This window comes from Chelmon rostratus, chromosome 16 (assembly GCF_017976325.1).
Source record: "Chelmon rostratus isolate fCheRos1 chromosome 16, fCheRos1.pri, whole genome shotgun sequence".
Lineage (NCBI taxonomy): Eukaryota > Metazoa > Chordata > Actinopteri > Chaetodontiformes > Chaetodontidae > Chelmon > Chelmon rostratus.
This window is the reverse complement of record NC_055673.1, coordinates 6,536,633-6,564,220: the sequence shown is the minus strand read 5'-3', so window position 1 is coordinate 6,564,220 and position 27,588 is coordinate 6,536,633. Positions and strand designations below refer to the sequence as shown.

At 42.0% G+C, this 27,588-nt stretch overlaps 3 protein-coding genes across 7 annotated transcripts; all 3 read right to left on the bottom strand.

Moving 5' to 3' along the window:
* Positions 1 to 1,665: 1,665 nt before the first annotated feature.
* On the bottom strand, positions 1,666 to 9,452 carry eva1bb (eva-1 homolog Bb (C. elegans)). Its single transcript, XM_041954920.1, has 3 exons — positions 9,016 to 9,452; positions 4,730 to 4,885; positions 1,666 to 2,979 (listed from the first exon to the last, which is right to left on the bottom strand). Exons 2-3 carry the CDS (start codon positions 4,794 to 4,796, stop codon positions 2,561 to 2,563), a joined length of 486 nt encoding a protein of 161 aa, XP_041810854.1. The 5' UTR covers positions 4,797 to 4,885; positions 9,016 to 9,452; the 3' UTR covers positions 1,666 to 2,560.
* A 779-nt stretch (positions 9,453 to 10,231) lies between these two features.
* lsm10 (LSM10, U7 small nuclear RNA associated) lies at positions 10,232 to 13,908 on the bottom strand. Of its 5 annotated transcripts, XM_041955680.1 has the most exons (3): positions 13,789 to 13,886; positions 12,975 to 13,022; positions 10,232 to 12,635 (listed from the first exon to the last, which is right to left on the bottom strand). In XM_041955680.1, the coding sequence occupies exon 3, from the start codon at positions 12,622 to 12,624 to the stop codon at positions 12,211 to 12,213; it is 414 nt and encodes a 137-aa protein (XP_041811614.1). In that variant the 5' UTR covers positions 12,625 to 12,635; positions 12,975 to 13,022; positions 13,789 to 13,886; the 3' UTR covers positions 10,232 to 12,210. The 5 variants fall into 5 exon arrangements, with proteins under 5 accessions (XP_041811614.1, XP_041811611.1, XP_041811610.1 ...); XM_041955677.1 differs by lacking the exon at positions 12,975 to 13,022 and having other exon boundaries at positions 13,789 to 13,908; XM_041955676.1 differs by lacking the exon at positions 12,975 to 13,022 and having other exon boundaries at positions 10,232 to 12,629; positions 13,789 to 13,908.
* Positions 13,909 to 15,130: 1,222 nt separating this feature from the next.
* Positions 15,131 to 19,933, bottom strand: oscp1a (organic solute carrier partner 1a). The gene is made up of 10 exons (XM_041955792.1): positions 19,822 to 19,933; positions 18,405 to 18,559; positions 17,876 to 18,043; positions 17,576 to 17,656; positions 17,376 to 17,479; positions 16,801 to 16,929; positions 16,630 to 16,694; positions 15,586 to 15,727; positions 15,444 to 15,504; positions 15,131 to 15,247 (listed from the first exon to the last, which is right to left on the bottom strand). The coding sequence occupies exons 1-10, from the start codon at positions 19,931 to 19,933 to the stop codon at positions 15,131 to 15,133; spliced, it is 1,134 nt and encodes a 377-aa protein (XP_041811726.1).
* Between the last annotated feature and the right edge of the window lie 7,655 nt (positions 19,934 to 27,588).

Here is a 27,588-nt window from a genome sequence, read left to right as displayed (position 1 = left end):
TCAGTTCAAAATCATGTTTATAAGGAATTCTCACAACATCCAGAAACTCGTGAAGTATGAAGGTGGTCAAACAATGTTAAATATGTATTTTGAGCTGTTAAAGAGAAACCAAACAGTTGTTAAAGTTTGTCACAGAACGAGCACACACCATCAGGTCATGAGTGCCTCATTTTGTCAGTATTGAGAGTTTTCTCTAAATCCTCCAACAATCTCCAATTCAGCCGCTTAATGGACACTGGACACGAGCGCTCCAGTCGTAACAGTCAGCCTTTTCATGGACGGAGGAGGGAAATCCAGCCAACAGAAAATAGACCGTCTCCTGGGACATCACTTCGATCCACTCGGGGAAGCTCTGCATTGGTAAAATCTACAGTACGGCTGAGGTAAATGGCTCTTTCATAGCCGCAAACAGGCCCGTCTTCAGCCGAGAGAGCTGGAGCGTCGGAGGTGAAACTGGGAGGGAAGGTACCGAGAATTGTGGAAAGGGAAACACAGGAAGTGATGGGGTCAGAGATACATGTCAGTGTGAAGGCTGGGAAAAGACCGAGGGTTTCTGTGGGAAGACGACTTCTCTGCTAAGATTAACCACCTCAAAACTTCCTCTGGGAGCAGTTTGACACTGCAGCTGCAACTAATTACTGATGTCCTCTCTGACTAATACACAGATTATTTTCTCTAATGATTGTTTGGCTTGAAAATCAAAATAAGTGAGAAGTCATAATGTTCCAAAGCCCAGGGTAGTATGTTCCAAGAGCTCAAATGATTTGTAGATTAAACGATTAGTTGGTTTACAGAAAATACGTAATTTAGCAAATTGAATGAACAATCTGATTCAAATGTGAAGATTTGCTGTTTTTCTCCTTTGTATCAATGTAAATATAATAGTCTTACATCCAAGATCCAAACACATTCAATTTACTGTCATATAGGACAAAGAAATAAGCAAGTTTTGAACATTTGAGAGGCTGCAACTAGGGAATGTTTTGCATTTTTGCTTGAAAATTACTTAAAACTGTGATATTTGTTGTTCTACAGGGCCCTGACTATTTCTTGGGTGGGACCAGTGACTTCCTGGAGCATTAGAGGTTTCCTGGCAACCTCACAAGTGTTGGTGGTTTACCTTTGGCCACAGCCAGGCTAGCTGGTTCTACCTGTTCCCAGTGTTCGTGCTTAGCTAATGTTGCTAACCTTTTAATAGCTACAGCTAATAAAAAAACAAACAGGCGTTAGCGATTGTCTGATCTGATTCTCTACAAGAAAGCAAATAAGTGGATAGTTTGACACAAATAATCTGACTGTTAACCAATAATAAATAAATGCCCACTTGTTGGTTTAAAAAGTGGTTTAAGTTTTAATTATCCTCATTGTAATGATATGGTAAAATACAGATGAAGCCAGATATGATGGATTCAAAATGTCTTATGTCACAAGTGATATGATATAATCTATGGAGGACAAAAGTGCACAATATTAAATTAACAAATAAGACATTAAGAAATAAATAATCAAACATATAAATACAGACAACCATATTGAAATGTTGAAATAATTGAAAATTTTACAACTCAGCTCATTATTACGTCATGATATTTTTCGCTTCTTTTCACAATGAGACAGTTTCTTGATTGGATTTGTTTTTTCGTTTTATTCCAGCAGTTTTTGTAGGACTTTAACTAACTTTAACTAAAGACTGTTTTTTTTTTTTTACACTTTTCAGTCGGTACGAACAGGCGTGAGAAAAAGCAAAATGAAATAACATCTATAACACTGAGCTGAGGTTTAAAGATGTATTGAAATGTTTGAAAATATCGTGGATGTATTGCATGTTTTGTCTGTATTTATTCATATAATTACTTACTTTATAATGCATTATTTGTTTATGGGCTGTAGGAAAGTAATTATGGGGCAAGGGGCTCAGAAAAGGGGGACTATTGTCATTTTCCTTTGAGCTAAAAGTAGGCTGGACTGACTTTTGGTCCAGACTGAAACATCTCAGCAACCATTTGATGCATCGCCTTTGAAGTTTTGTCCCGACACTCATGGTCCCCAGAGGATGACTCCTACAGACTTTGATGGCCTCCTGACTCTTTTAGTGCCTCTAGCAGGTCTAAGCTTTCACTTACCCAGTAAAATAACTCAGCATCTACTATATGGACGGCACAAAAAATGGTGTCTCAACAATTATTGGATGGATTGCCATGAAATTTGGTTCCCACTTAGGATGAAGAGTAATCACTTTGCTGCCGTTTCATCTTGTGCTTTTTAATTAATCCAGTTCTTTGTTTTATGAATAAACATCTGCGCAACTGATGACATCAGCCTCAGCTGGACTTTTTATGCTATTTAGCAAATGTTGACATGCTAAACTAAGATGGTAGACTGGGTAAAAACCAGCATTATTTCCAGCCCCCCTCATCACCTGAATCTTTTTCATACAGTCCCTTCTATTAATACTGAACACTTTGGGTTGTCATGATGCAGATTTCTACCCAATGCACAGTGTATCTCCTGCTCTGTGCAGTCAGTAAGGTGGATTTTCAGGGCACAGTCAAAGCGTCCGTTAGTGGTAATGCACTCGTCCAATAGTCCCCGTCCCTGTGACCAGGATGTCCGGCTGCCCGTTCCTCCAGATCTCCCTGACGATTCGCTCCCTCTCCTCCAGGCGTCGGGCCTTCTCCAGCTCCTCAGCTGACGCGAACACGTTCACGCTCCTCAGAGTACCGTTCGACTGGCTGCTGCGATCGCTCATGGGCCCCACTGTCATTTTAGGAATCTCCGCCTCTTCCACATCCTCCTCTGCGATACTCTCATCCTCCTCTTCCTCGCTGGACTCCTTCAGCTGTCTCCTCTCGGGGGAAGGGGGAGGCCTGGGGCGGCGGCGAGTCCTGCAGGCGATGCCTGCCACCAGGAGGCACAGCGCCATGAGAAGCCCGAAGCAGACGCCCATCATGAAGTAGAGGGCGAAGCTCTCTGGGTTTGCTGTGAGGAAACAGAAAGTAAACTCATGTAATCATGTAAAAAAGTGTGTTTATGCTACTTTCTACTTTAGCTCCACTACGTTTCACAGGGAAATATTGTACTTTTTACTTCACTACAGTTGTCTGACAGCTATAATTACGTGTTAATTTTCAGATTAACATTTTACATTAAAAAAACATATAATAAGCTCATAAAATAAAATGCCTTGTTAATGATTTAAACGTTTTTGCCTTGAAAAAGTTGTTTTCAGATCCACCACAGAGAAATTTCCCTTGTTTTTTTAAATAACTGAGGCACAAAAATATCCAATGTTTCACAGAAACAAGCTAAAAAATGAATCAATTGTTTTAGTTTTTCTTGTTTCTCACGATCTTAATAATCAAAAGACCCCTCAAATATGTCTTGTGACCCTTTGGAGGGGTCTGACCCCCATGTTGGTGTACACTAAACTACCTAAAATTATATAAAGCAGTTGAAATTGGCTGTAACCAGTTACCTACTGGTGTGTGTAGTTGCATCAGTAATAACAGTCTAATAATGTCACATATCATAACACACCACTCACAGCAGCCATTTTTCTCCAGAATGCAATTTGCTGATAATACTTCTATACTTTTACTTTGATAGGGTTTGAATGCAGGACTTTTACATGAATGTATTGATACTAAATGATGTGTTTGCCTGACCAGAAACAGACCAAAATCGGTGCTCTCTGTCATTTAGCCTAAAATTTTTGAGCAACAGAAATTCAGCAATGTGAGCAGATCCACTGTCAGAGTGCAGCAGTGGTGTGAGCCAAAGAAAACAGGACACCGAAGTCCCTGGACCAGATTCAGACCAGACAGCGAAATGAATTCACAAAGCATGAAAGAAAAGTTTTCTGTTGAGATCTGCAGTGATCGTGACCAGCAGTTTTTATCTCTTCACCCGTTGGAGGAGAGCTGTCTGGACATAACCGGAGGAGCAATTTCAGCGAACAATCAGCCTTTGAAAGAAAACTGTGAACTGTTCCTTTAACATGAAGCAATCTTCTGCTGTAACTGAAGCAAATCTTCTGACCCCTCACTTCATACTAATTTTAATTTTTTTCACCTTTTCACACAGTTTCATTATGAACACGCTTATTCGCTCTCTAGCCGAGAGTTAGAGGAGAACATTGACAGATCTCTCATGTCTTATCTTAAATATGAAGCTACTATGCAAGCAGCCAGTTAGCTTAGCTTAGCATAAAGACTGGAATCAACTAATGTTTTGTTTTTGACCTTTTTCTTATAGACGGGTATGAATTTAAAGGAGCGATTACTCATTTTTGGAAATATGCTTATTCACTTTCTCACTCAGTTAGCAACATCCAGTATGTGGTTAGCTTTGGTTAGCATAAAGACTGGAAATAAGTGGAAATAGCTATCTTGACTCTGTCTAGAGATTAACTCCAGTTCTTATACAGATAAAACAAACAAGCTGCAATGTGTTAGTTAGTGAACTTTACAAGTGTTGTTGTCAGTTTAGTTTTTAATCTTTGTGCTAAGATAAGCTAACTGGCTGCTGGCAGTAGCTTTATATTTGATGCACGGACATGAAAGTGGCCTGAAGAAGTAAAACTAGAAAAGAAAAACAAGAAAGATCAAAGATCAAAGTTGGAAAAACAACATTTTGTGCTAGGAAATTTAGAAATTTTTGAAATCTTATTTCATATGGCGACCCATTGGTGAGCGCCGGGTCAGGAACCACAGTTACACTGAGTTTTTACCTTTGATGTGAGCGTAGGTCGCCATGCTGTTACTGAGCAGCTCCATATCTCTCTTAACAGGCTCCATCCTGATTCACTGCGGGTTCAAATAGCCACCATCTCCACGACTGCTTCTTTTACACCCTAAACTGCTGGACCGTCCACCAACAGCAGATCCTGTCACAAGAAAAACACCAGCAGACAGTTGGTTTAGGATTAATGTTTCCATCTGATTTAATATTCTTTGATGGAGGAACAAATACTGTCACTTTTAAAGCCACTGGGGAAGTCCGAGCTCCAACAGATGCCAAAACCCTGACAAAATGTGTTCCCACCCATCATTCCTGTGATCTAAACCAGTGTCAGAGGTCAGGAGACGCGGACATTGTGTTCCTCGTAAGTGTTTTACACTCAGGCCTGCGGGCAGGACTCCGTGGGGCCCTCTGAGTCTGATAGGGATGTTTATATTTATGACATCAGTGCCTGAGGAGGCTCTTTTCCGGCATCCAGGAAATGTTTTTTTTTATTCTTTCCCACAGAAAAAGTGACACAACAGATTTCACATGTTCCCTTAAACTGAATCATACGTCCACTGGGAGAAACTCCAGCTCATAAAAAACTGTTATTACAAAGTATGTTTTTATTGACTTTAATTTGAAATATCTGTGTCTGAGTTTTGAATGATGGAAAGGCCCTTTTTATGAAGGGTTTATGAGTAACTAATGTCTTATTATTTATCACCTCTGCTGGTGTTCAGCTTTTCTGTTAATACATAATATAATGAATAATAAGAATTTCTGTAATATTGTACTTGTAAATGTTGGTAATCTTTAAATAAATGCTCAATCATGTACTAAAAAAAAGTCAGTATGGATACTAAAAAAGGCAAATTTCTTGTGTCCCACATGGTAAAACAGCTCCAGAGACACCTCAGAAAACAAGCTATAACTATTTGGAGAGAAAAACATTTTGATAAATGTGTGTTTGTGAAGTTTAATTGGTTGTGACATTCCACAGTCATGGTCTGACTGATGTGCATCAGTGCAAGTATTGACGTATGATTTCCTGTTAGTATAAAGTTGATTCACTGTAGACAGCCTGCAAAAACAACCCCAATAACAACGCTAACATACTGATGTACTGATTTACTTTGTTCACCATCAGTGTGGATAGCAGCAGTGGTATCCTTAATAATGCACGTTAGCATGCTAATGTTTGCTAATTAGCGCTAAACACAAAATGAAAATGAGGCTGATGAGCGTGTCTTTGGTTCCGCAGGTATTGTACAAATCGTTAAGGCACCAATGTGCTAAATTTCATGGTGATCTGTCCAGTGGATGTCAAAGCATTTTACTTAAAACCACAAATGTCAACCTCATGGTGGCGCTAGAACAGGGAGGCCCAAACATTTTCCTTTGGAGGGCCAAAACTGACACTTGATGGTGGGGCACAAGTAAACACCTATTGCATTGTAACAGCTAATTACAACTAATTTTATTTAACCTTTGCTAAGAAAATCTGGCGGGCCAAATCAAACCTGACTGTGACCCAACTTTGGTCCACGGGCCACACTTTGGGCAACCCTATGCAAGAGATAAAGACGCTGGATCACCACAGTCATCAGGATTCATCCACTGGCAACCAGGAACGTCTCAACATAATTTTATGACAATCCATCAAGTAGACTTTCAGGTATTTCATTGGATAATAAAACATTTTGATCTGATGGTGGCGCTACAGGAGCAGTGAGGGAATCAGTCAGCTCATCAAATCTCCTGTGGGGAACATGACTGTTTGTACCAACTTCCTTTGCCGATTCCTTAGAGATATTTCAGTCCGGACCGTGTGGTCAGCGCTAACAGTAACGTCTTTCCAGAAACAATGCCGCTGGTTATTCTGGATAATCCACAGACCTCACTGGAACTACTTTCCACTGAAAAAATAGTCCCTAAACATGTTGTTTTTTGTCATTTGGGTGAACCAATCCTTCAGGACTGTGAGAGACTGAGGCTGAAGTGGGAGATTTGGTATGAAACCGGGTCGCAGATGGTCCCACGGTTACAGTAAAGCTTGATGTAAACATGATGACTGATATTTCCCACCCCCTCACATTCCCTGTCATTACAACAACAGTGTGCGTGGGAGCCCACTGTTTTTCTTTCTGGCGCTTTCTCTCCAGGGAGAACGAAATCATGCCCCTGCTCCAGTCGCTGCCACTGGGAGCTCGAGTCTCTCCCACCCTGATCTTTATCCTGGTCACTTTTGGCAGAGCCTGTACGCTCTCAAAGGCTTTCTTTTTCTATTTTGTTTGGGGGGCAGTTACAGCGATAGGGCTTTGGTGGCTGACTCAGGGTCCACTGACTCATGGGAACTGATGGGTCTCCACCGGCGCTGCCTTCTGCTCGGCATTTAGCTCACAGACAGAACACGCATGACTCCATCTGCACCCTCCATTTGCAGCCCCTAGACCTTAACAACATAAGTGGGCAATTTTGTTTTCGGTTGAGCTGGTGTAAAGTCAACCAGTGTTTGTTTTAATTTCAGACTGGCCTTTACACCCCGTGGGTATATGAGGCCGATCAGACTGTTCGTCAGACCCGTAACAGGTCGTGTTATCTCTAAAATGAGTTTTAAAGGAATGGTTTGACATTTTGGGATATATTTTCTTTTTTTTCGAGAGTTAGACGAGACGATTGATGCCCCTCACTAAATATTAGGCAGCAGCCAGTTAGCTTAGCTTAGCATAAAGACTGCAAACAGCCAGCTTGGCTGTGTCCAGAGGTTAAAAAAAAAAAAAAAAACATCTCTAGAACTCACTAATTAACATGTCAAACCGTGTTCATGTAAAAACAATAATCTGTTGTTTAACGGGGGTTTTGTGACAAAATATTTCTTGCAGTAGTTGCCAGGCAGTTGCTCTGACCAAGAACTAGCTCGGCATGTAACAACCCATCAAACTGCAAAATATTGCTTGTTTAACAAGATATGTTCATTAAAAAGAGCTTAACTGGTGCTTGTAGGTGGATTTTGTTACCATTGGACAGAGCCAGGCTAACTGTTTCCCCTCATTTCCTTTCATTGTGCTAAGCTAAGCTAACTGGTTGCAGCTTCACATTCAGAGAATGGTATCAATCATTGCTTCTAACGCTCTGTAAAGAGGAACAGTCTGCTGGTGCTGTAAGAATATTTTCTACTTGTTTGAAATTAAATGCACCTCGTTTCAATGCAAAATCTAATTAGATTTTTCTTGATTCTCGTGCTCTTCTCACTCTCTCATGGTTTAAGATCCAGACACTAATTACTTGAAACTTCTTCAAACACGTTGATTAATTTGGGAAACAGTCTGGCAGGTCTTTTCCCCTTTTTTTAATAAAGGATTTATGACTTAATCAGGCTTTTTGCAGTGCCACAGTCAAGTATTTATATAAACAACACTAATGCAGAAGCACACCCACACTCTTCTGTTTTCTCACTTGCAGGATAAAACCATACATATATTTTTATGTGGAGCTCCACAGAACTTCACGACAGGCAGTTTGTGGTGAAGTTTGTCCGAGCTGGAAGCACAACACGTATACCAAAGGGAGACAAATGTCCATTTTATGTAGCCGCAGTCTCCGGCAGACAGATTTAACACCTAACGTTTCCAGACAAGTCCAATAACTTCTTGACTTAACTACACACATGCAAAGCCCGGCAGCTGTAGCTGTTTATGTAACCCTGTAAAGTGCACTCCCGTTCAGCCCTCCAACGCTTCCTGCTTAGATAATCCCATTTAAGACAAAAGATGAAACCTGAAACATTTGAAAATAAGACTTGTTATTTTACAGTAGTCAACGCTTCCACTGATGTTTGCAGTCTCTCAGGCAGGGAGCTGATGTTAAAAACCAGTCTCATCCAGCACAGGAGAAAGTGAATTAAAGAAGAACGCATAAAAATTCATGAAACAAGCTGCGTTTTCTCTGTGAGTTTATATTCAAGGTGTTGATGATTTGGGGTGAACTGTAGCTACTGCACCAATAAAGAATTTTACGGTCTGTGGCATTGTACCGAACATGGTGCAGGCCCTGCTAATAAACTAGTTTGTTGCCGTGTTTATTGCCAGACAGCAGAGTAACTGCAGTATATTTGGGAAGATCCTTGTGAAAATGTTTAAAAATCTGAGTTTGTATAAAGGTCTGACAGCCAGTTTTCCTGACAGAAAGTCCCTGTAATGTGCAATAAACACCTGACTTACATGAAAATCAAATTTAACTGAAGAGTAAATGATAAAACACAAGATTACGTGAAGTCAGACCATCACTCACCTCGGTCCTGGATCAGCTGCACAGGTTTGACGAACACAAAGTTTCCACTGAGAAGCAAAGGGTTCAGATGCAGATCTGGACCTGGTCTGTCACAAAACACTTGGATAGGATCCCATAATGTGGACAGAGACGCAGCGAGGGGTTGCAGGAGGAGCTGATGTAGCTGCTGGACTGCCGGAGAGGGAGCAGCACTCCACTACGATCCACTCCCTGTCATCCTTCAGAGGAGGAGGACCAGCCACGAGCAGTCCTCACTCATACTGAGGAGGAGGTGTTTCCTTTTCCTGAGAGATAAGTGAAGGCACCACTGGCATCTGACTCCAAAATAAAAGCCCCAAAATGCAGAGTCCTCACTTTCATAGAAATCCCCCTTTACTGGAGTTATCCTGCCTCTGTGCAGATGAGCCTCACTGCTGACCGGAGGGAGGTGAGTTCTCCTCTGCCGGCCACAAACGCACCACAGTGAGGTCTGTTCACTGCTAAGCCAGGAGGGTGGAACAGGAAATAGCTCGTCGGGCTGCTATGGGCACAGGCCGCTGTGCCTCGTGGATTAATTGAGCTCTTTGTATTTTAATCTCAGTGTCGAGGGAAGAAGAGTTTAAAAAGAAAACAGTGGAGTGGCCCATAGGTGCTGTTGTTTGGTGGAAAGTAATCAAGTACATTTACTCCTGTATTGTAATTAAGTACAATTATTATATGAAGTTTATATTCAGTTGTCCAGTTTTTAATTGCTGTTATTATAAGTAACTCCAGTAGATTGTTATAACTAATTGATGGAGATTTAACTAGTTTTTATTTTTACTTTATATATATTAAGATAATTTAGTCCAGTGGTTCCCAACGTAGGGGTCAGGCCCCTCCTGAGGGTCACAAGATAAAGCTGAGGGGTCATGAGATGAACAATGGAGGAAAGAAGAAAAAAGAAGTTCAGTTACACAAATCTGCTTTCAGTTTTTAAGCCTTTTCTCGTTTGTTGTGAAATATTGGAAATTCTTCTAACTTCAGTATCATTTAAATGAAAACATGAAAAGTTCAGAAGAGAAAACTGAACTGAAAACAACTCAGACACATCTTAAATGTTCTTAAAGGGCTCACAGGCCAAAAAGGTAGAGAAACACTGGTTTAATCTTTAACAAAGTGCTATATTTCATTAGTTTGACATTTATTTTATAAAAAAATAATGACTAATCTTAATCTGTAAAGTGAACATTTAAGTAAAGCTGTCAAGTAAATGTAGCAGAGCAGGAGCATCAAGTCACTTAAACTAGAACACGAAGTACAAATACCCCAGAATTGTACTTTTACTACTAGTACTTTTGATGCTTTAAGTACATTTTGCAGATAATACTAGTTTTACTTAGGTTCCGGATAAACCAGGTCATGTCATGTATTGTAAAAGAATTGTTTATGCGGTCGAGCCTCTGTAAAGTGCTATTCTGAGTTTAGTGAGTGTTGATGTGGCACTTGGTCGTGTTTTTAGCGAAGCAGTAAGCGGTCATTATGTGGGCTGCTGTCATTCAGACGCTCTCAAGGTTGGTTTTAAAGCAGCCAAGAGAAAAATATGTCCCTAAAAACATACTGAGGCCACAGCCAAAACAATGATCCAACCACCGAGGGACATTCCTGCGTGCATATTGCTCTTAATTTACTGCAGCATTTCAGTTTAAATGATATGGCTGGTGAAAGCACTCCCATCCATCTACAGAGCAGGGTTTATCTGCAGCGGCTGCCTCCGCCTGTGTTATGTCAGGCCTGTCCTCTTCCTGACACTGAGTAAGAATAACATCGCTTTGCAAATTCCTTAAATTCCCAAATCGTATTTGTGTATCGAGAGAACACTGGGACGGCAGTTTCCAAGCGAAACAGTGTCTTCCTTTCACCCGATCTGCTCGTTTCCATTGGCTGAGCAGAGTCCCATCCTGCCCGGCTGGATGTCACAGGGGAGAGTGACAGCTCACTGATGCATGCAGCGGAGATGTTTGTGGGGTGGAAGCTGTGGAAACATGACTGCTTGTTTTTCCCTCCACCAGACTGGCACTGATCATGACTAATGTTTTCCTGCATATAGGCAGTTATTAACTTTGGGCTGGTTTCACAGACACACAGATGGGCTTTGTGGTGCATGCCAGGAATACTGAGGAGGAACAACACTCTGGGCCACACCTGCACCCACTGTTAATTGCAATATGTTCTATTTAATTTTAATACAGCAGTTATGTGCTGGGACAGAGAGGTTTCTGAGTTAATTGTAAGAATCTATATTCATAACTCCCGTTTCAAAATATTGTTCCTACTTCTAAGGAAATTGAGGACCGTTAGTTTAAGTAAATTACAAACCTCAAACCCAAATGCCAAAACAAAAATACACAGTGGTTCCCAACAAGGGACCGTCTGAAGGAATGGGCCAATATCACCGACAAAGACAAACTAGAAAGTGTCTACATGACACAGAGAATTGAATTTTTCAGCAGTAAAATGTCCACATCAGTAAACATCATTAAGAAAGAGTCAGAAAATTAATCGCCAGCTGTTCTTATTATCGACTCATCGTTTCAGTCATTCTCTGGTTTCAAACGTCGGTCTTTACTGCTTTTCTGTTTCATATCATTGCAGATGTTTGGGTTTTAGATATTTGAAAACGTCATTTGCCTCGGGGAAAGTGTAATGGTAGTTTTCACATTGTTGTAACATTATGTAGACAAAGATTAATCAATCAAGAAAAATAATTAGATTAATTAATAATAACTCATAATAATCCATAATGGGTCAGTTATATTGGCAACCCCTTAAAAAATGAATCAGTGTAAACTTCAGAGCCCTCATCACATCGTGGCCTTCGTGTGCACTCGAGTTATGAGCAGTTCAACCAAAGAGTCACGTTTTTCCTTCGAATATTGTTTCATTTAAATGACTTTTGGAGGCCTGACATGAAAGTCATTTCACAACAAAAGAAGAAACAAAATGTCAGAAAAACAATGTGTTTGTGTATAACTGACTTTTGTTTTTATCCCTTGAATCATTTTGTGACCCCTCAGGTTGTAAACAGCTGATCTAAAGCATGAAACTTGTCCTCAAATCTGAGAAATGAATAGAAAAATTGCTTGTCATCTCCAAGTATTTTTGGACTAGTCTTTTCCTTGTACTAGCAGTACTCAACTGAGTTTTGTATCCTTCTATTAAAAAAAAAAAAAAGTGTCATTTATTTTTCTTGGTGTACTCATTTCTGCCTCCTCCATGACTAGCAAAGTTGTGGACTCTCTGGATCCTGGCGAGCTGGCTCTGTATGGTCTTCATTATGTCTATGTGATCTGGGATGTGAACGTAGCGAACGTTCCTGCCTGTGATAAACAGGTCCTGCAGCTTGGTGAGCTGACCCCGTCTGTCCCGGTACAACACATCCTCCAGACGTACGTTCATGAAAGCGTCCACGCTGACCACGCGGCCCCGCGCCGTGCTCTCGTTCTTCAGGTCCACCGTGGTCACCTCTCCCTGCAGGCCCTGCAGCAGGACCACCATGCTGTTCTCTGCGATTGCACGCTCGCGGATGGAGCTGATGACTTCAGATTGAACTGGGCCCGACGGCGAGGATTCATTTCCCTGTGACTCCATGAATTCTGAAACTCCACAAACAGGAAGAAGTTAGCTACTGCCATACGATTCATTTTTGTTATTTACTGTAAAATCTTTTATTTTATTGATGTTTGCCTACAGAGTGATATCTGTTTATGTGTTAAACTGCTGACACTTTGAACTAAGCCTTGTTACCTATATGTGAAAACTGATTCCACTGATTCTGGACCTATGGTCATTAAAGTAAAAATGAAATAAACAGAAACCAAAAACTGAGAAAAAATAAAAACTTATCAAAACAATTTCTACTTAGAGCTGAGAAGTGTCCCCTGTCAAACTGCGGTAATAATTTTAAGTTTTAATAACTTTTAGTTATTTTAAGGAATTACCTTCATCAACTGAAAACGGTCCTCACTTTCTTCTCTGTACTCAGCCACCTGCAGCTGACAGCATCCTGAGCAGCTTTACTGTATTGTACAACTACCTGCTGTCACTTTCACATATAGCCAAAGACCTAAGCACACCTGCATTTAAACACTAATTAAGTGTCAGTCAGCATTTTGGACATGCACAATTACTGGTGGAGCACGTATTAAGAGACTCAGCAGTGATTGTAGGAGTCAAACTTCAGTTCAAGACAGCTCAACACAGAAATAAGGCAAGATGTTATTACTCTGAGAAATTCTCTCAGAAAAAACCTTAGCATATAGAAGATATTAGTATTTTTAAGAGCCGTCCCTCACACCTCAACAGACTGGCAGGACCGCTTATCATCTTGCAGGAGATTTCCAAGCAGATACACAGATAAATTATTGATATGGACTAATACTAGTCCTAAAAAGCAACATTGCTATCAATCGAAAACACGTTTACTACCGATATATGGCTGATTGTGGGCCTGACATTAATTAGGCAGTGAAATTAGCCACAGAATTAACCTGTAACAGTCCAAAACAACATGACGGTTCATCTTGAAAAACTGAAGACGAGAAAAAAATTCAACGAGGGCGTGAAAGAAACGGGCTCCTGGAGGATGCACATAATTTCACTTATGAATCCTTTTCTCAAAATGTGACCAGTGTCATTGTCAAACACTTACAGAGGTTAAATTAGCTCCACTGTTAGCTTTAGCAATTAAGGGCGACAAAGCCTGTCGACACATATTACACGGTTACTCTTACATGTATGGTGTGTTTGATTTACCTGCGTTAGTTAAAACCTTGTTTCATGTGAAAACCCCTCACAGTCTTTACAGGTGGCGATAAAACGTTCAAAGATATCACCAGCAAGTTGGTTTTCCCGCAACAAGCCCGAACGAGGAAGTGCAGCGTGATGACGTTTCGCTTTGCGACGCAGATTTACGTCAACATGAAACAACACCGCCCTCTGCAGGCTGCTCCAGAAAAAAATATATCATCATCATCATATACAGGTTGGTTTACCCTAAATATTGCAATCTTTAAAATCCCTGAATATTGCAGATGCAAAAGAAGACCATATATCCTCCAACTACAACTATATTCATCTGCTGTTGTCATTGTATGTGATGTATACATTCCCATACATTTATATACATTCATTTATGCAGCAAAGTTTAAAATAATAACTTAGAATCAAATACAAGGGATTAAACGATCATACATTTGTCATGTCAGTGTATCTGCACACAGCATGTTTCTTAATGCGATATTTTCTGCATGTACGTATGCACCATATTTGCCTTAATCTCCGGACCCCAGAGCAGGGCCAGTTGCATAAAAACAGATCTAAATCTAAATTGATAGATAAAAGCAGATCAAAATTAAAGATGAAAAGAGCTATGTCTACATTTAATCATCTTAAAAATGAAAGAATAACGATGAAATCATTCAATCAATTAAATCAAATAAATAATAATAAATCCAGAGTCTCCTGGAATCCTATCAAGACCTCAGCATCAGAATGATGGCATTTACTCTTACATAATGTAAAAAGCAGAACATAAACACAAAAATATGAATAAATGCTTTATTGAAAACATAAAATTATTATATAGAAAAAAAAGATCAAATATAGCAGTTTTACAAGTTGTAGTCCATTCATGTAATACTTCTCTATCAGTCTGTCTCATGTCAGTCAGCACATATGTGCTACAGAATAAAGTCACATATATCTACTTCAATGTTAAACAACCAAGTGTAGAACATCAACAACTGCATACTTCAACAATACAATAGACGCTCACAGTGACAAATAACGTGATTTTACCTGAGATAAAGAGTGTGGCATCAACCAGAGTTAGGCAGTACAGCTTAAACCAGGCATGTCCAAACTATTCCATAAAGGGCCGTGTGGCTGCAGGTTTTCGTTCCAACCAAGGAGGAGCACACCAGGCCAGCCAATCAACATCAAGGGATCACTGAGTTATCAGCTGAAGACTGAGCTCAGCTAATTAAGCTGGTGTGCTCCTCCTTGGTTGGAACGAAAACCTGCAGCCACACGGCCCTTTATGGAATAGTTTGGACATGCCTGGCTTAAACCATCTCACTGAAACTACAGAACAGGATCAGAGGTCGTCCATCATGGCCAGCAGGTCGTCTCCTTTGTTGCTGCTGGCGTTTTCAGGTTGCTCCTCCGCGAACTGTCCGGCAATTCGGGCCAGCTCCGTTGCAGCCTGTTCATCCTGAATAAATATGCATATTCATAATCTACAAGTATCACATTTAATCTACTAATAATGATGTGTGATACATTACAATACATGTCAGTCCGACAGTGCATGGTGCTTTTAACACGCTGCAAGTCCTCTCTCAGGTTTAGAAGTGGCTTACAGACAGGTTAAAAGCTGGTCGACAACAGTCTACAGGACCCTACTGTACCTGCATCGCTTGAATATTTATCACTCCAAACAAGGACTCCTCAGCTCCACCTGAAGCTCCCCTGTTAACCAAAACAAAAGTCAGACTAGTGAGATTTCATTGACTGTAAATGCAGAGGAGTAAAGAAAAGAAAAGCACTCACGCCTCCTCCTCCTCTTGGTCTGTAGTAAACAGATTGATCCGAAAGCCAGTTTCAGCTTTGGGCAAGTCCTCGGACTTCATGCTGCCCATCAGACGAGCCAGCAGGTTCAGCTCCTCTTTGGCCAGCAGGTTGGGAGTGTCATCTCTCTACAGCAGGAAGGAGGTGCACAGAAACATGGTCTCAGTGCAGCGTACTGTGCAGTGGTGGAAAAAGTATCCAGATCCTTTACCTTAGTAAAAGTAGCAATACCACATGTAAAAGTACTCAACTACATACATTCAAAATCTTATATAGTAAAGGTACATGAGATTATCAGCAAAATGTACATAAAGAGTCAAAAGTAAAGGTACTTGTTATGCAGAAAAACAGCCCTTTGAGTGTTATGTTATTGATTATCATATCAGCTGATCAGTATTACTGATCAGGGGAGCTCCTCTAAACATGAACATACAGTTTGTATGTGAAATCGAACTGAACCCCGAATTCTTCCTGATGCTGAACTATAGTTACACCAGCGCCTGGCACTGTGTGTATGTGTGTGTGTGAGTGTGTGTGTGAATGACAGGCAAATTTTAAAGTGCTTTAGATAAAAGCTCTATATAAATGCAGCCCTTTGGCACTTAAGGAGGGCTGCTTTGCATTTAGGTGTGTCATTAAGCACGAGACATTTCTGTTTCTGTGGTATTTTGTAGTTGAGCCTAAGGTTTTGCTGTTGGTTGAACCTCAATATTCTGCCCATGCTAGAGATGAAGAGAGGTCGTATAAATCTTTCCCAAAGCTTCCAGACCTCTCCATACATTCTGGGGCCCTTGATGCATATCATGTTTTCTTAAAGAAGATTTATTAATCTTAATGTGGGTGTACTATTGCCTCAGGAATTGTGCAGAATATTACTGTCCGTAGGGAAAATTATTATATGCAATATAATAAATATACATAAATAAATATGAAAAATGCAAGCAGGACATTCCTGTCTTCTGCAGAGCCTTGTGATCCAACAATAAATGTTTTTGACACTCTTACCAGTCAGCAAAAGAAAAAGGCCTGTCATTACCTTGACAGAGGAAGCCTTGGATGTGTGTGTCTCCTCTGGATGATTCACAGTGTACCTTTAATTCATTGAACACACAGCAGAGTCATGCTCTAATCCACTCATTTAGTGGACTATGTTAAGTCAAAGCATGTGTGGTGTGGTGGCATGCAGTTCACTCATACATGTTCATGCCCAGCCTGATGACTCTGTCTCCGTGCAGCTCAAAAGATCCCTCTCTGATGGGGCTGGTGTAACTTCCTCCTGTGGGGAACTCACTCCGTCTCACTTCTCTGGCCTTAATGTCAAACGTCCTGTGGAAACAGGAAGCAGATGATGACACTCTGGAAAATTGAGATATTTCCTACAAGCAGTCAGAAGAAATCTGACATTCAAATATAAGAATATTTCAAATTAAGACATGTCAGCTTGTCAGAGGAGCCTTTGCGATTGCATCAGATGTCTACAAGCGTATATTCACCTTCTTTCTCTTTCCTCATGTAACAGTTCACACTTCGGTGAACATGACACAGTAAGTCATGTTCCCCGAAGTGTGAACTGTCATCACTTTGGCGATCCGCTGACTTCTCATCTCCCGCTACCGTCAGAACAGCCTTTAACTCTATCCAGTACTTGAATGTCTGTACCAAATGTTCTGGCAAGCCATTCAATATTTGACACAAAATTTCAGTTTGTAGTTGCTAATGGAATAGATGCTAGAAAAAAGAGGCTGCCCAATATTTGCTCGTCAGCTGCCTACCTAATAAGGCCTGGAACGTCTATCCCATGAGGCACCGGGCCTGATGGCGGCAGGGCAAAGCGTCCGTTGGGATTCTGGACTTGATTTTTGAGGAAAAGTGACACCTAAGAGGAGGGGAATTAAAGAATAATCACTAATTGGAAAAAAGCTGTTATATTTTCATCTCACTTGAACGACTGAGTAAAAAGGAGAGAACTCACGCGAACGTGCATGTCCTGAAAAAATATGAGCAGTGTTTGTCTGAGAAGCTGGAATTCACCTTCCGATAACGATGAGTAAACCTACAACGAGAAGAACAAAGCCAGGTCACATCAGACGTACGTACAGTACGAACAGTAACACTGGCAGCTAGACTAACTTACTGTACAGAACTGTATTAACTGCTGTATCCTGGGGTGATATGTGTCACAACTGTGTTTGGATTTGGACAATTCAACAAGAAACATTAAGTAATGGAATATGATAATTCAAGGTTAATTCAATAAGAGCTCTCAATGTACCTCAATGATCTTCCTATGTGTCTCGTCCACTTGGTTCACGACCACAGGAGTGTCTTTTACGAATTCCCTGATAGTATCTATGTGGTTGTAAGAGATGAGCAGCAAATCTTTTGGCCGTGGACAAAGGAAGACTTGATACTTGAACGCCATGATCATCAGCTCGTAAAGCTACACGAGGAAAGAGAAAGAAGGTGAACATGTGAACACACCTGCAATCAAACAAAACTACTTTTGTGCTCCCTAACTGACAATTTTACCCGCATCTTTCTCAAACTGTTATTCCACGACGACTTGCAACTAGTATAAAAGCTGGACACTTAAGATTTGGACCTGAGTCTGACTTAAGGTACAAAAATGAGCTGTTAGGAGTTGACTTAGTCTACTTTGAGGCTTGGCTCCTTTGAAGACATGACTTTGAACAGTTTAAAAGATTAAAACCTCAAGACTTGACCTGCCAATATCAGGGCCAGGCAGGCCTATAGCCAAAATACTTTCATACTTTAACAGCTTTACTTTATCTTGTACATACCCTGTCCATGCTGGCCGGGTTCAGCCTCATGATGGAGGCGTGCGCTAACCGAGTTAGCACTGTCTTCAGTGTCCTGTGAGAATACAGCTGCTGAGGTTTGAGAAGTTCATCCATAAAGGGTTTACTAAACATGGTCCCAACGATGTCGTTCATAACTATGAATGGGGGAATAGACAAAAAGAAATATGGTTAATTCAGACCAGGATTTGCTCTTGAAACTTTTTGGTCCACCATATGGAATAAAAAAGACAGGCTGTTTTTTGTTAATGCAGCTCTGATGCATTGTTTCTATAGCTATTCGTCTTCAAGTAAAAAAGAAAAGTTTTCAGTCTGGCAAACAACTGCATATCAAATATGCCTTCATGTTTTTTTTAGGTTAATTAAGAACCTACGTAAGACCCAAAAAAATGCAAATCTGCACTCTGTCTTTGTTCAAACAGGGGAAAACACAGTGTGTACAAACACAATGTGTTGACCTTTCTTTTCCCTTTATCTTGACTGTTTCCAGTCTGTGGTACGTAATAAGTGTAACGCTATATAGTCTGTTTACCACTATTAAACTTCACATTTAGTAGAAATAAATCTACAATTGAATACATTCAACTATGTTATATAAATGTAGCACAATCCCACCAAATCAAAGCTACTCTGCTAAGCTAGTGACTGTTAGCAACAGTTTAGCTAGGCTAATTTCTCTGTCACAATTGGATTAGGCCTAGCTACCGCATCATTCAGTTATGAGAATTAAAACACAGAATTATCAACATGTTGGTTTATCAAAATGTTTTTTTTAATGCAGTATTACAATTAGAGTAAAATCAGTGAGCAAATTTAGTTTCAGCTAAGTAGGGCTATCGTCCCGGCTAGCTAACACATGGGTATGGTTCTTCTACTGTAGTTAGCTGTCCAGTTGTACGTCTCTCTGACAATTTTTTGAACTATTTTCACAAAAATGTTGACATTTATATGATACAATCATTTTTTAGATGGTAAAACGAATGCCAAACAGTCAGACCCCCATCACACTTTTGACCAATACATTACCGTGTTTTGGCTATTGAGGGCAGTATATTAGAAACTACTACTGTATATCACATTTGACCTCAGTTTCTAGTAATTAGTACTACAGTAATAGTGGACACTACAGGGGCAGAAGGAGCTGACTAATCATATACTGAAAAGTATGACATGGATACCTCTTCTTCTGTCATTTTCTGACCACACTCCTGCATGCGAGTTAGAAAGAAAAGAAAGAAAATAGCCTTGTCATTTGCTGTGTTCCACATGCGAAATATGGGATGCACATGTTGAGTGTGTAAGCAGACACCTGACAGGTACAGCTTGTCAGGAGACGGGATGACTGGGGGCTTAACACATACACACCTACCAAGCTTATCAGTTCTCTAACTACCTCTACCTTTCTCTGAATTGTCCTCAGACGTGTTGTGAGCTCGCAGCCGTTGGTCCAGTATGTAAAGCATCTCTCCACCAAGATTAATGATAACCAGAGGGAGAGTTCTCACAGACATCTTGCAAAGACAACGAGGGGATTACCCCTTAGGCAAAAGCTGGTTCAGAAGTAGGCGTTAGAAGCAGTTGAGCCCCTTGCAGATCAAAAGCACTCTTGTCATTTCAGCAGCATGATCTGTTCCTTTTGTGAATTTCCACTTGCAATGAATTGTCCATGTTAAGTCTTATCTGATCACGCTTCTGCAGATAACCTGTGGCACTAAGATGCAACAGGTGGTCAGGAAGAGGATCAGCAGAAGCCAGACACAAGCTTATTGGCCAGGATAAGGATGATGTGACAGCAGAGCACAACCAACCACAGGAGGCTGACAGCTATGGCATGTTCAGTATCTAGGAAAAGACAACAAAACCTGCTGTATGTGAGTGTGTGCTTTATACACCTGTTGACAATAATTTCCAATGCAAATATGAAAGTAAGGCCTAAGAAACCACCAGAACATTACACCCATATGTGCCTGTGTGTTAAACATCTTATTCAACAAGTGTTAACCATTTGCTATAATATCCTCAACTCTTCTTCAGGTTGGGTAGTGATTTTGGGAGATAAGGCCTGGCTTGTTCCAGTCTAAAAGTGGTGGGTAGGGTAATATGTGTATTTGCTTTCTTGCTGAGAGTTAGCCAGGAGATCGAGCTTAGCATAGACTGCAGTCTTTGTGGATTGGCTGGCAACCTCACAGTGACGACAATGCTCCAGGAAATTGTTGTGCCCAATCATGAAATAGCCGGATTATTTAACGGATTAAACGATGAGCGAACTTCAGAGATGCTGTGTTACCGTTGGACAGTCTAATTGTTCTCCCCTTTTTTCCACTGTTGATGCTAAGCGGCCAAGCTAACTGGCCTGACATGAGACATGGGAGTACTGTCAAACTTCTCATAACTCTCTACAAGAAAGTGAAGGGCACATCTAAGAACTACAAACAACGTCTCTGAGAATGATTTTGATTGTGATTGAGGGGCTTGGCCATGGAGCTGCACATGGATATTGCATACTGATATTTATTGCAATTTAAGTGACCGTCCCCACAAATCTTACATTATAATAATTAAGTTTATGTTATGGATGACTTCTACATGCAGTGTATATAAAGGACGGTCATCTGAATTGACTTGTGTATCTCCATGACTGTTCCTGAAGCCACATTTTATTAAAGTGCTATGATACGACCTGCTCACCACTTTTACAATATCCACGTCTTTCTTTCTTTGTCTCTCTGTCTCTCCCATTCCAAATACAAGATTAGAGAGTAGAAACATGCAAATGAAAGTTTATCTTCATGCTCACTGTCACTGCAGCTCACTCCAAGAGAGACAATTGCCTGTTTGTCACAGTCATGTCCACAGTTAAATACTGTAAGAGGCTTGTGGAACATTTTACGAATTGAGAGTTGAGACAGAAATGTGAACACATCTGGGACAGAGAGCTAAACACATCCTGACTGAGCTCATTGGACCATAGATTAGACAACAAACCAGTGATGGAGATCTATCATTACATCTGGCTTCTCTCTGTGTAAGTAAACCTAATATTGATAATTGCATTGTGTTGTCATTTTTTAATCTAAAAATGTGCTTTATCACATAACTGTATAGTTTGCTAACATATTCAGTAAATATTGCATTCACATTTAGACCCTTTTCCTGTTTTATTTGCTGTTGTTAAATAATAGTTTATTTATTTTTCTAATGATGACATTTCCAAAGAAATATTCCAATTAGCAAGTATCCTGTCTTCCCCCATCAGAATAACCACCAGTTCGGGTTCAGCAACAGGTTTCAATGATAACCCAGCCCTTGATGCAAGATTTTATAACCTGAACTGGATGAAGTCTATACCTGATGAAACTCCAGTGTCTGCTATCACCATTCCTGGAACACATGAAAGCTTATCATTATATGGAGGACCACTTGTTAGATGTCAGGTCTGGAGTTTGGAGAAGCAGCTTCAAGTGGGAATACGGTATTTTGATGTGCATGTTGGGATTAGGTCATTTGCCCCAAAACATATTAACATCTGGGATAGTCACCTTGTGTTTAGGCAAAAAATCCAATTTGATGAAGTCCTGAGGATCATTTTCAGTTTTTTAGAAGTCAATAGTAGTGAGACTGTGCTTTTGAAACTGAACCTACATGGGTTTTACAAGAAGGAAGTTGTAGAACTGCTGAAAAAAACGATAGCTCGGTTCAAAGATAAAACATGGACTAAGTTATCAGTACCAAACATGAGACAGGCAAGGGGAAAGATTGTTTTCCTCCAGAGTGAAGCCCTCTACACTGCAACAGAAAATCATAAATCATTTTTCTTTGAATATAACAAGCTAAACAATGTTGAAGATAAAATAAAGGACATCAAGTCACACCTCTGTGGTCATCACATTGTGCTGACTGTTAGTGCAGCCTCATTTCCTAAACAGTTAACTAAGTTAGCTAAGACAGTCAACAAGAATCTTAATGATTTTTTGGTGCAACATAAGAAAAGCTCCTTAAACCAAGGCTGTTTAGGTGTCTTAAGCGTGATGTTCCCCAGTGCTGATCTTATTAAAAACATCATTCAACTCAAACCATGCAATTGTGGTAAAGGTGCAGAAAAAGGACAAATGCATGATGGAGAAAACTTTGAAGGAACGACAGAGTCTCAAACCAGACAGGACACAGAAACAGCAAATGCACCTGAGACACCAACATCTGACCAGGATTCAGAACCCTCCACTGAACCAGAACCTGCACCTGAGACACCAACATCTGACCAGGATTCAGAACCCTCCTCTGAACCAGAACCTGCTCCAGAATCACCAACATCTGACCAGGATTCAGAACCCTCCTCTGAACCAGAACCTGCACCTGAGACACCAACATCTGACCAGGATTCAGAACCCTCCTCTGAACCAGAACCTGCACCAGAATCACCAACATCTGACCAGGATTCAGAACCAACAGCTGAGCCAGAACCTGCACCAGAATCACCAACATCTGACCAGGATTCAGAACCCTCCTCTGAACCAAAACCTGCTCCAGAATCACCAACATCTGACCAGGATTCAGAACCCTCCTCTGAACCAGAACCTGCACCAGAATTACCAACATCTGACCAGGATTCAGAACCAACAGCTGAGCCAGAACCTGCACCAGAATCACCAACATCTGACCAGGATTCAGAACCCTCCTCTGAAACAGAACCTGCACCAGAATCACCAACATCTGACCAGGATTCAGAACCCTCCTCTGAACCAGAACCTGCACCAGAATCACCAACATCTGACCAGGATTCAGAACCATCAGCTGAGCCAGAACCTGCACCAGAATCACCAACATCTGACCAGGATTCAGAACCCTCCTCTGAACCAGAACCTGCACCAGAATCACCAACATCTGTACAGGATTCAGAATCCTCCTCTGAACCAGAACCTGCTCCAGAATCACCAACATCTGGTCAAGATTCAGAACCCTCCTCTGAACCAGAACCTGCACCAGAATCACCAACATCTGACCAGGATTCAGGACCAATAGCTGAGCCAGAACCTGCACCAGAATCACCAACATCTGACCAGGATTCAGAACCCTCCTCTGAACCAAAACCTGCACCAGAATCACCAACGTCTGGTCAGGATTCAGAACCCTCCTCTGAACCAGAACCTGCACCAGAATCACCAACATCTGACCAGGATTCAGAACCCTCCTCTGAACCAGAACCTGCTCCAGAATCACCAACATCTGGTCAAGATTCAGAACCCTCCTCTGAACCAGAACCTGCACCAGAATCACCAACATCTGTACAGGATTCAGAATCCTCCTCTGAACCAGAACCTGCTCCAGAATCACCAACATCTGGTCAAGATTTAGAACCCTCTTCTGAACCAGAACCTGCACCAGAATCACCAACGTCTGGTCAGGATTCAGAACCCTCCTCTGAACCAGAACCTGCACCAGAATCACCAACATCTGACCAGGATTCAGAACCCTCCTCTGAACCAGAACCTGCACCACAATCACCAACATCTGACCAGGATTCAGAACCCTCCTCTGAACCAGAACCTGCACCAGAATCACCAACATCTGTACAGGATTCAGAATCCTCCTCTGAACCAGAACCTGCTCCAGAATCACCAACATCTGGTCAAGATTCAGAACCCTCCTCTGAACCAGAACCTGCACCAGAATCACCAACATCTGACCAGGATTCAGGACCAATAGCTGAGCCAGAACCTGCACCAGAATCACCAACATCTGACCAGGATTCAGAACCCTCCTCTGAACCAGAACCTGCACCAGAATCACCAACGTCTGGTCAGGATTCAGAACCCTCCTCTGAACCAGAACCTGCACCAGAATCACCAACATCTGACCAGGATTCAGAACCCTCTGCTGAACCAGAACCTGCTCCAGAATCACCAACATCTGGTCAAGATTCAGAACCCTCCTCTGAACCAGAACCTGCACCAGAATCACCAACGTCTGGTCAAGATTCAGAACCCTCCTCTGAACCAGAACCTGCACCAGAATCACCAACATCTGACCAGGATTCAGAACCCTCCTCTGAACCAGAACCTGCACCAGCATCACCAACATCTGACCAGGATTCAGAACCCTCCTCTGAACCACAACCTGCTCCAGAATCACCAACATCTGGTCAAGATTCAGAACCCTCCTCTGAACCAGAACCTGCTCCAGAATCACGAACATCTGACCAGGATTCAGAACCAACAGCTGAGCCAGAACCTGCACCAGAATCACCAACATCTGACCAGGATTCAGAACCCTCCTCTGAACCAGAACCTGCACCAGAATCACCAACATCTGGTCAAGATTCAGAACCCTCCTCTGAACCAGAACCTGCTCCAGAATCACCACCATCTGACCAGGATTCAGAACCCTCCTCTGAACCAGAACCTGCACCAGAATCACCAACATCTGACCAGGATTCAGAATCCTCCTCTGAACCAGAACCTGCTCCAGAATCACCAACATCTGGTCAAGATTCAGAACCCTCCTCTGAACCAGAACCTACACCAGAAGAACCAACATCTGACCAGGATTCAGAATCCTCCTCTGAACCAGAACCTGCTCCAGAATCACCAACATCTGACCAGGATTCAGAACTCTCCTCTGAACCAGAACCTGCACCAGAATCACCAACAACTGAACAGGATTCAGAACCAACAGCTGAATCAGAACCTGCTCCAGAATCACCAACTTCTGGACAGGAGTCAGAAACATCCTCCTCTGAGCCAGAACCTGCACCAGAATCACCAACGTCTGGTCAAGATTCAGAATCCTCCTCTGAACCAGAACCTGCTCCAGAATCACCAACTTCAGATCAGGATTCAGAACCCTCCTCTGAACCAGAACCTGCTCCAGAATCGCCAACATCTGACCAGGATTCAGAACCAACAGCTGAACCAGAACCTGCTCCAGAATCACCAACATCTGACCAGGATTCAGAACCAGCAGCTGAACCAAAACCTGCACTAGAATCACCAACATCTGGACAGGATTCAGAATCCTCCTCTGAACCAGGACCTGCACCAGAATCACCAACATCTGACCAGGATTCAGAACCCTCCTCTGAACCAGAACCTACACCAGAATCACCAACATCCGACCAGGATTCAGAACCCTCCTCTGAACCAGGACCTGCACCAGAATCACCAACATCTGACCAGGATTCAGAACCCTCCTCTGAACCAGAACCTGCACCAGAATCACCAACATCTGGTCTAGATTCAGAACCAGCAGGTGAACCAGAACCTGCACCAGAATCACCAACATCTGGTCAAGATTCAGAACCAACAGCTGAACCAGAACCAGCACCAGAATCACCAACATCTGACCAGGATTCAGAGCCCTCCTCTGAACCAGAACCTGCACCAGAATCACCAACATCTGACCAGGATTCAGAACCAGCAGCTGAACCAGAACCTGCACCAGAATCACCAACATCTGGACAGGATTCAGAACCCTCCTCTGAACCAGGACCTGCACCAGAATCACCAACATCTGACCAGGATTCAGAACCCTCCCCTGAACCAGAACCTACACCAGAATCACCAACATCTGACCAGGATTCAGAACCCTCCTCTGAACCAGGACCTGCACCAGATTTACCAACATCTGACCAGGACTCAGAACCCTCTGAACCAGGGGCTGCACCAGAATCACCAAAATCTGGGCAGGATTCAGAATCCTCCTCTGAAACAGCACCTGCACCAGAAGAACCAACACATCAGCATTATTCTGTGCTCCCATCCCCTCAGTCTGAGCCAGAACCTGCACCAGAATCACCAACGTCTGGTCAAGATTCAGAACCCTCCTCTGAACCAGGACCTGCACCAGAATCACCAACATCTGACCAGGATTCAGAATCCTCCTCTGAACCAGGACCTGCACCAGAATCACCAACATCTGACCAGGATTCAGAACCATCCTCTGAACCAGGACCTGCACCAGAATCACCAACATCTGGACAGGATTCAGAATCCTCCTCTGAACCAGGACCTGCACCAGAATCACCAACATCTGACCAGGATTCAGAACCATCCTCTGAACCAGGACCTGCACCAGAATCACCAACATCTGACCAGGATTCAGAACCCTCCTCTGAACCAGAACCTGCACCAGAATCACCAACATCTGGACAGGATTCAGAATCCTCCTCTGAACCAGGACCTGCACCAGAATCACCAACATCTGACCAGGATTCAGAACCCTCCTCTGAACCAGAACCTGCACCAGAATCACCAACATCTGGACAGGATTCAGAATCCTCCTCTGAACCAGGACCTGCACCAGAATCATCAACATCTGACCAGGATTCAGAACCCTCCTCTGAACCAGAACCTGCACCAGAAGAACCAACACATCAGCATTATTCTGTGCTCCCATCCCCTCAGTCTGAGCCAGAACCTGCACCAGAATCACCAACGTCTGGTCAAGATTCAGAACCCTCCTCTCAACCAGAACCTGCACCAGAATCACCAACATCTGACCAGGATTCAGAACCCTCCTCTGAACCAGAACCTGCACCAGAATCACCAACATCAGGGAAAGATTCAGAACCCTCCCCTGAACCAGAACCTGCACCAGAACCACCAACATCTGACCAGGATTCAGAACCCTCTGAACCAGGGACTGCGCCAGAATCACCAAAATCTGGGCAGGATTCAGAAACCTCCTCTGAACCAGAACCTGCACCAGAAGAACCAACACATCAGCATTATTCTGTGCTCCCATCCCCTCAGTCTGAGCCAGAACCTGCACCAGAATCACCAGCGTCTGGGCACATTTCAACCCCTCCAGCTGAGTCAAACATCACACCTAAAGGAGGACCACCAGTTGCTATGCCTGCAGCAGTACCTGAGTTATATCCTGCTGTGCTCCCTAACATCCCACTTAAAACAGCACTCAAGCCACAACCAATGTGGAGAAGGCGTAATTGTCATAGAGGATAAGGAAAAGAAAACAGTGAAATGGTGTTTTGTTCTGAAAATATAGATAAAGTATGACAAAAAACAGAATGTTATTTTTGTTTTTTTAAGCATCTAACTGACTTACTTTTCTTTAATGCTGACATATATTGATAGAAACAGTAGTGGATGTATGGGGAATGGATAGTTGAAAAAACACATCTGTCCTTCAAGAGAAGACAGATATGTTAAAC

Bases quoted from the DNA above. Each gene is read 5' to 3' on its own strand.
- oscp1a (XM_041955792.1), bottom strand. From the start codon at position 19,933: ATGTCTGTGAGAACTCTCCCTCTGGTTATCATTAATCTTGGTGGAGAG. The intron at 18,560-19,821 runs GTAGAGGTAGTT...CCCCATTCATAG, and splicing joins TGAGGACAATTCAGAGAAAG to TTATGAACGACATCGTTGGG. The intron at 15,505-15,585 runs GTGAGTGCTTTT...TTTGGTTAACAG, and splicing joins GACCAAGAGGAGGAGGAGGC to GGGAGCTTCAGGTGGAGCTG.
- lsm10 (XM_041955677.1), bottom strand. From the start codon at position 12,624: ATGGAGTCACAGGGAAATGAATCCTCGCCGTCGGGCCCAGTTCAATCT.
- eva1bb (XM_041954920.1), bottom strand. From the start codon at position 4,796: ATGGAGCCTGTTAAGAGAGATATGGAGCTGCTCAGTAACAGCATGGCG. The intron at 2,980-4,729 runs GTAAAAACTCAG...GTTTCCTCACAG, and splicing joins GACCTACGCTCACATCAAAG to CAAACCCAGAGAGCTTCGCC.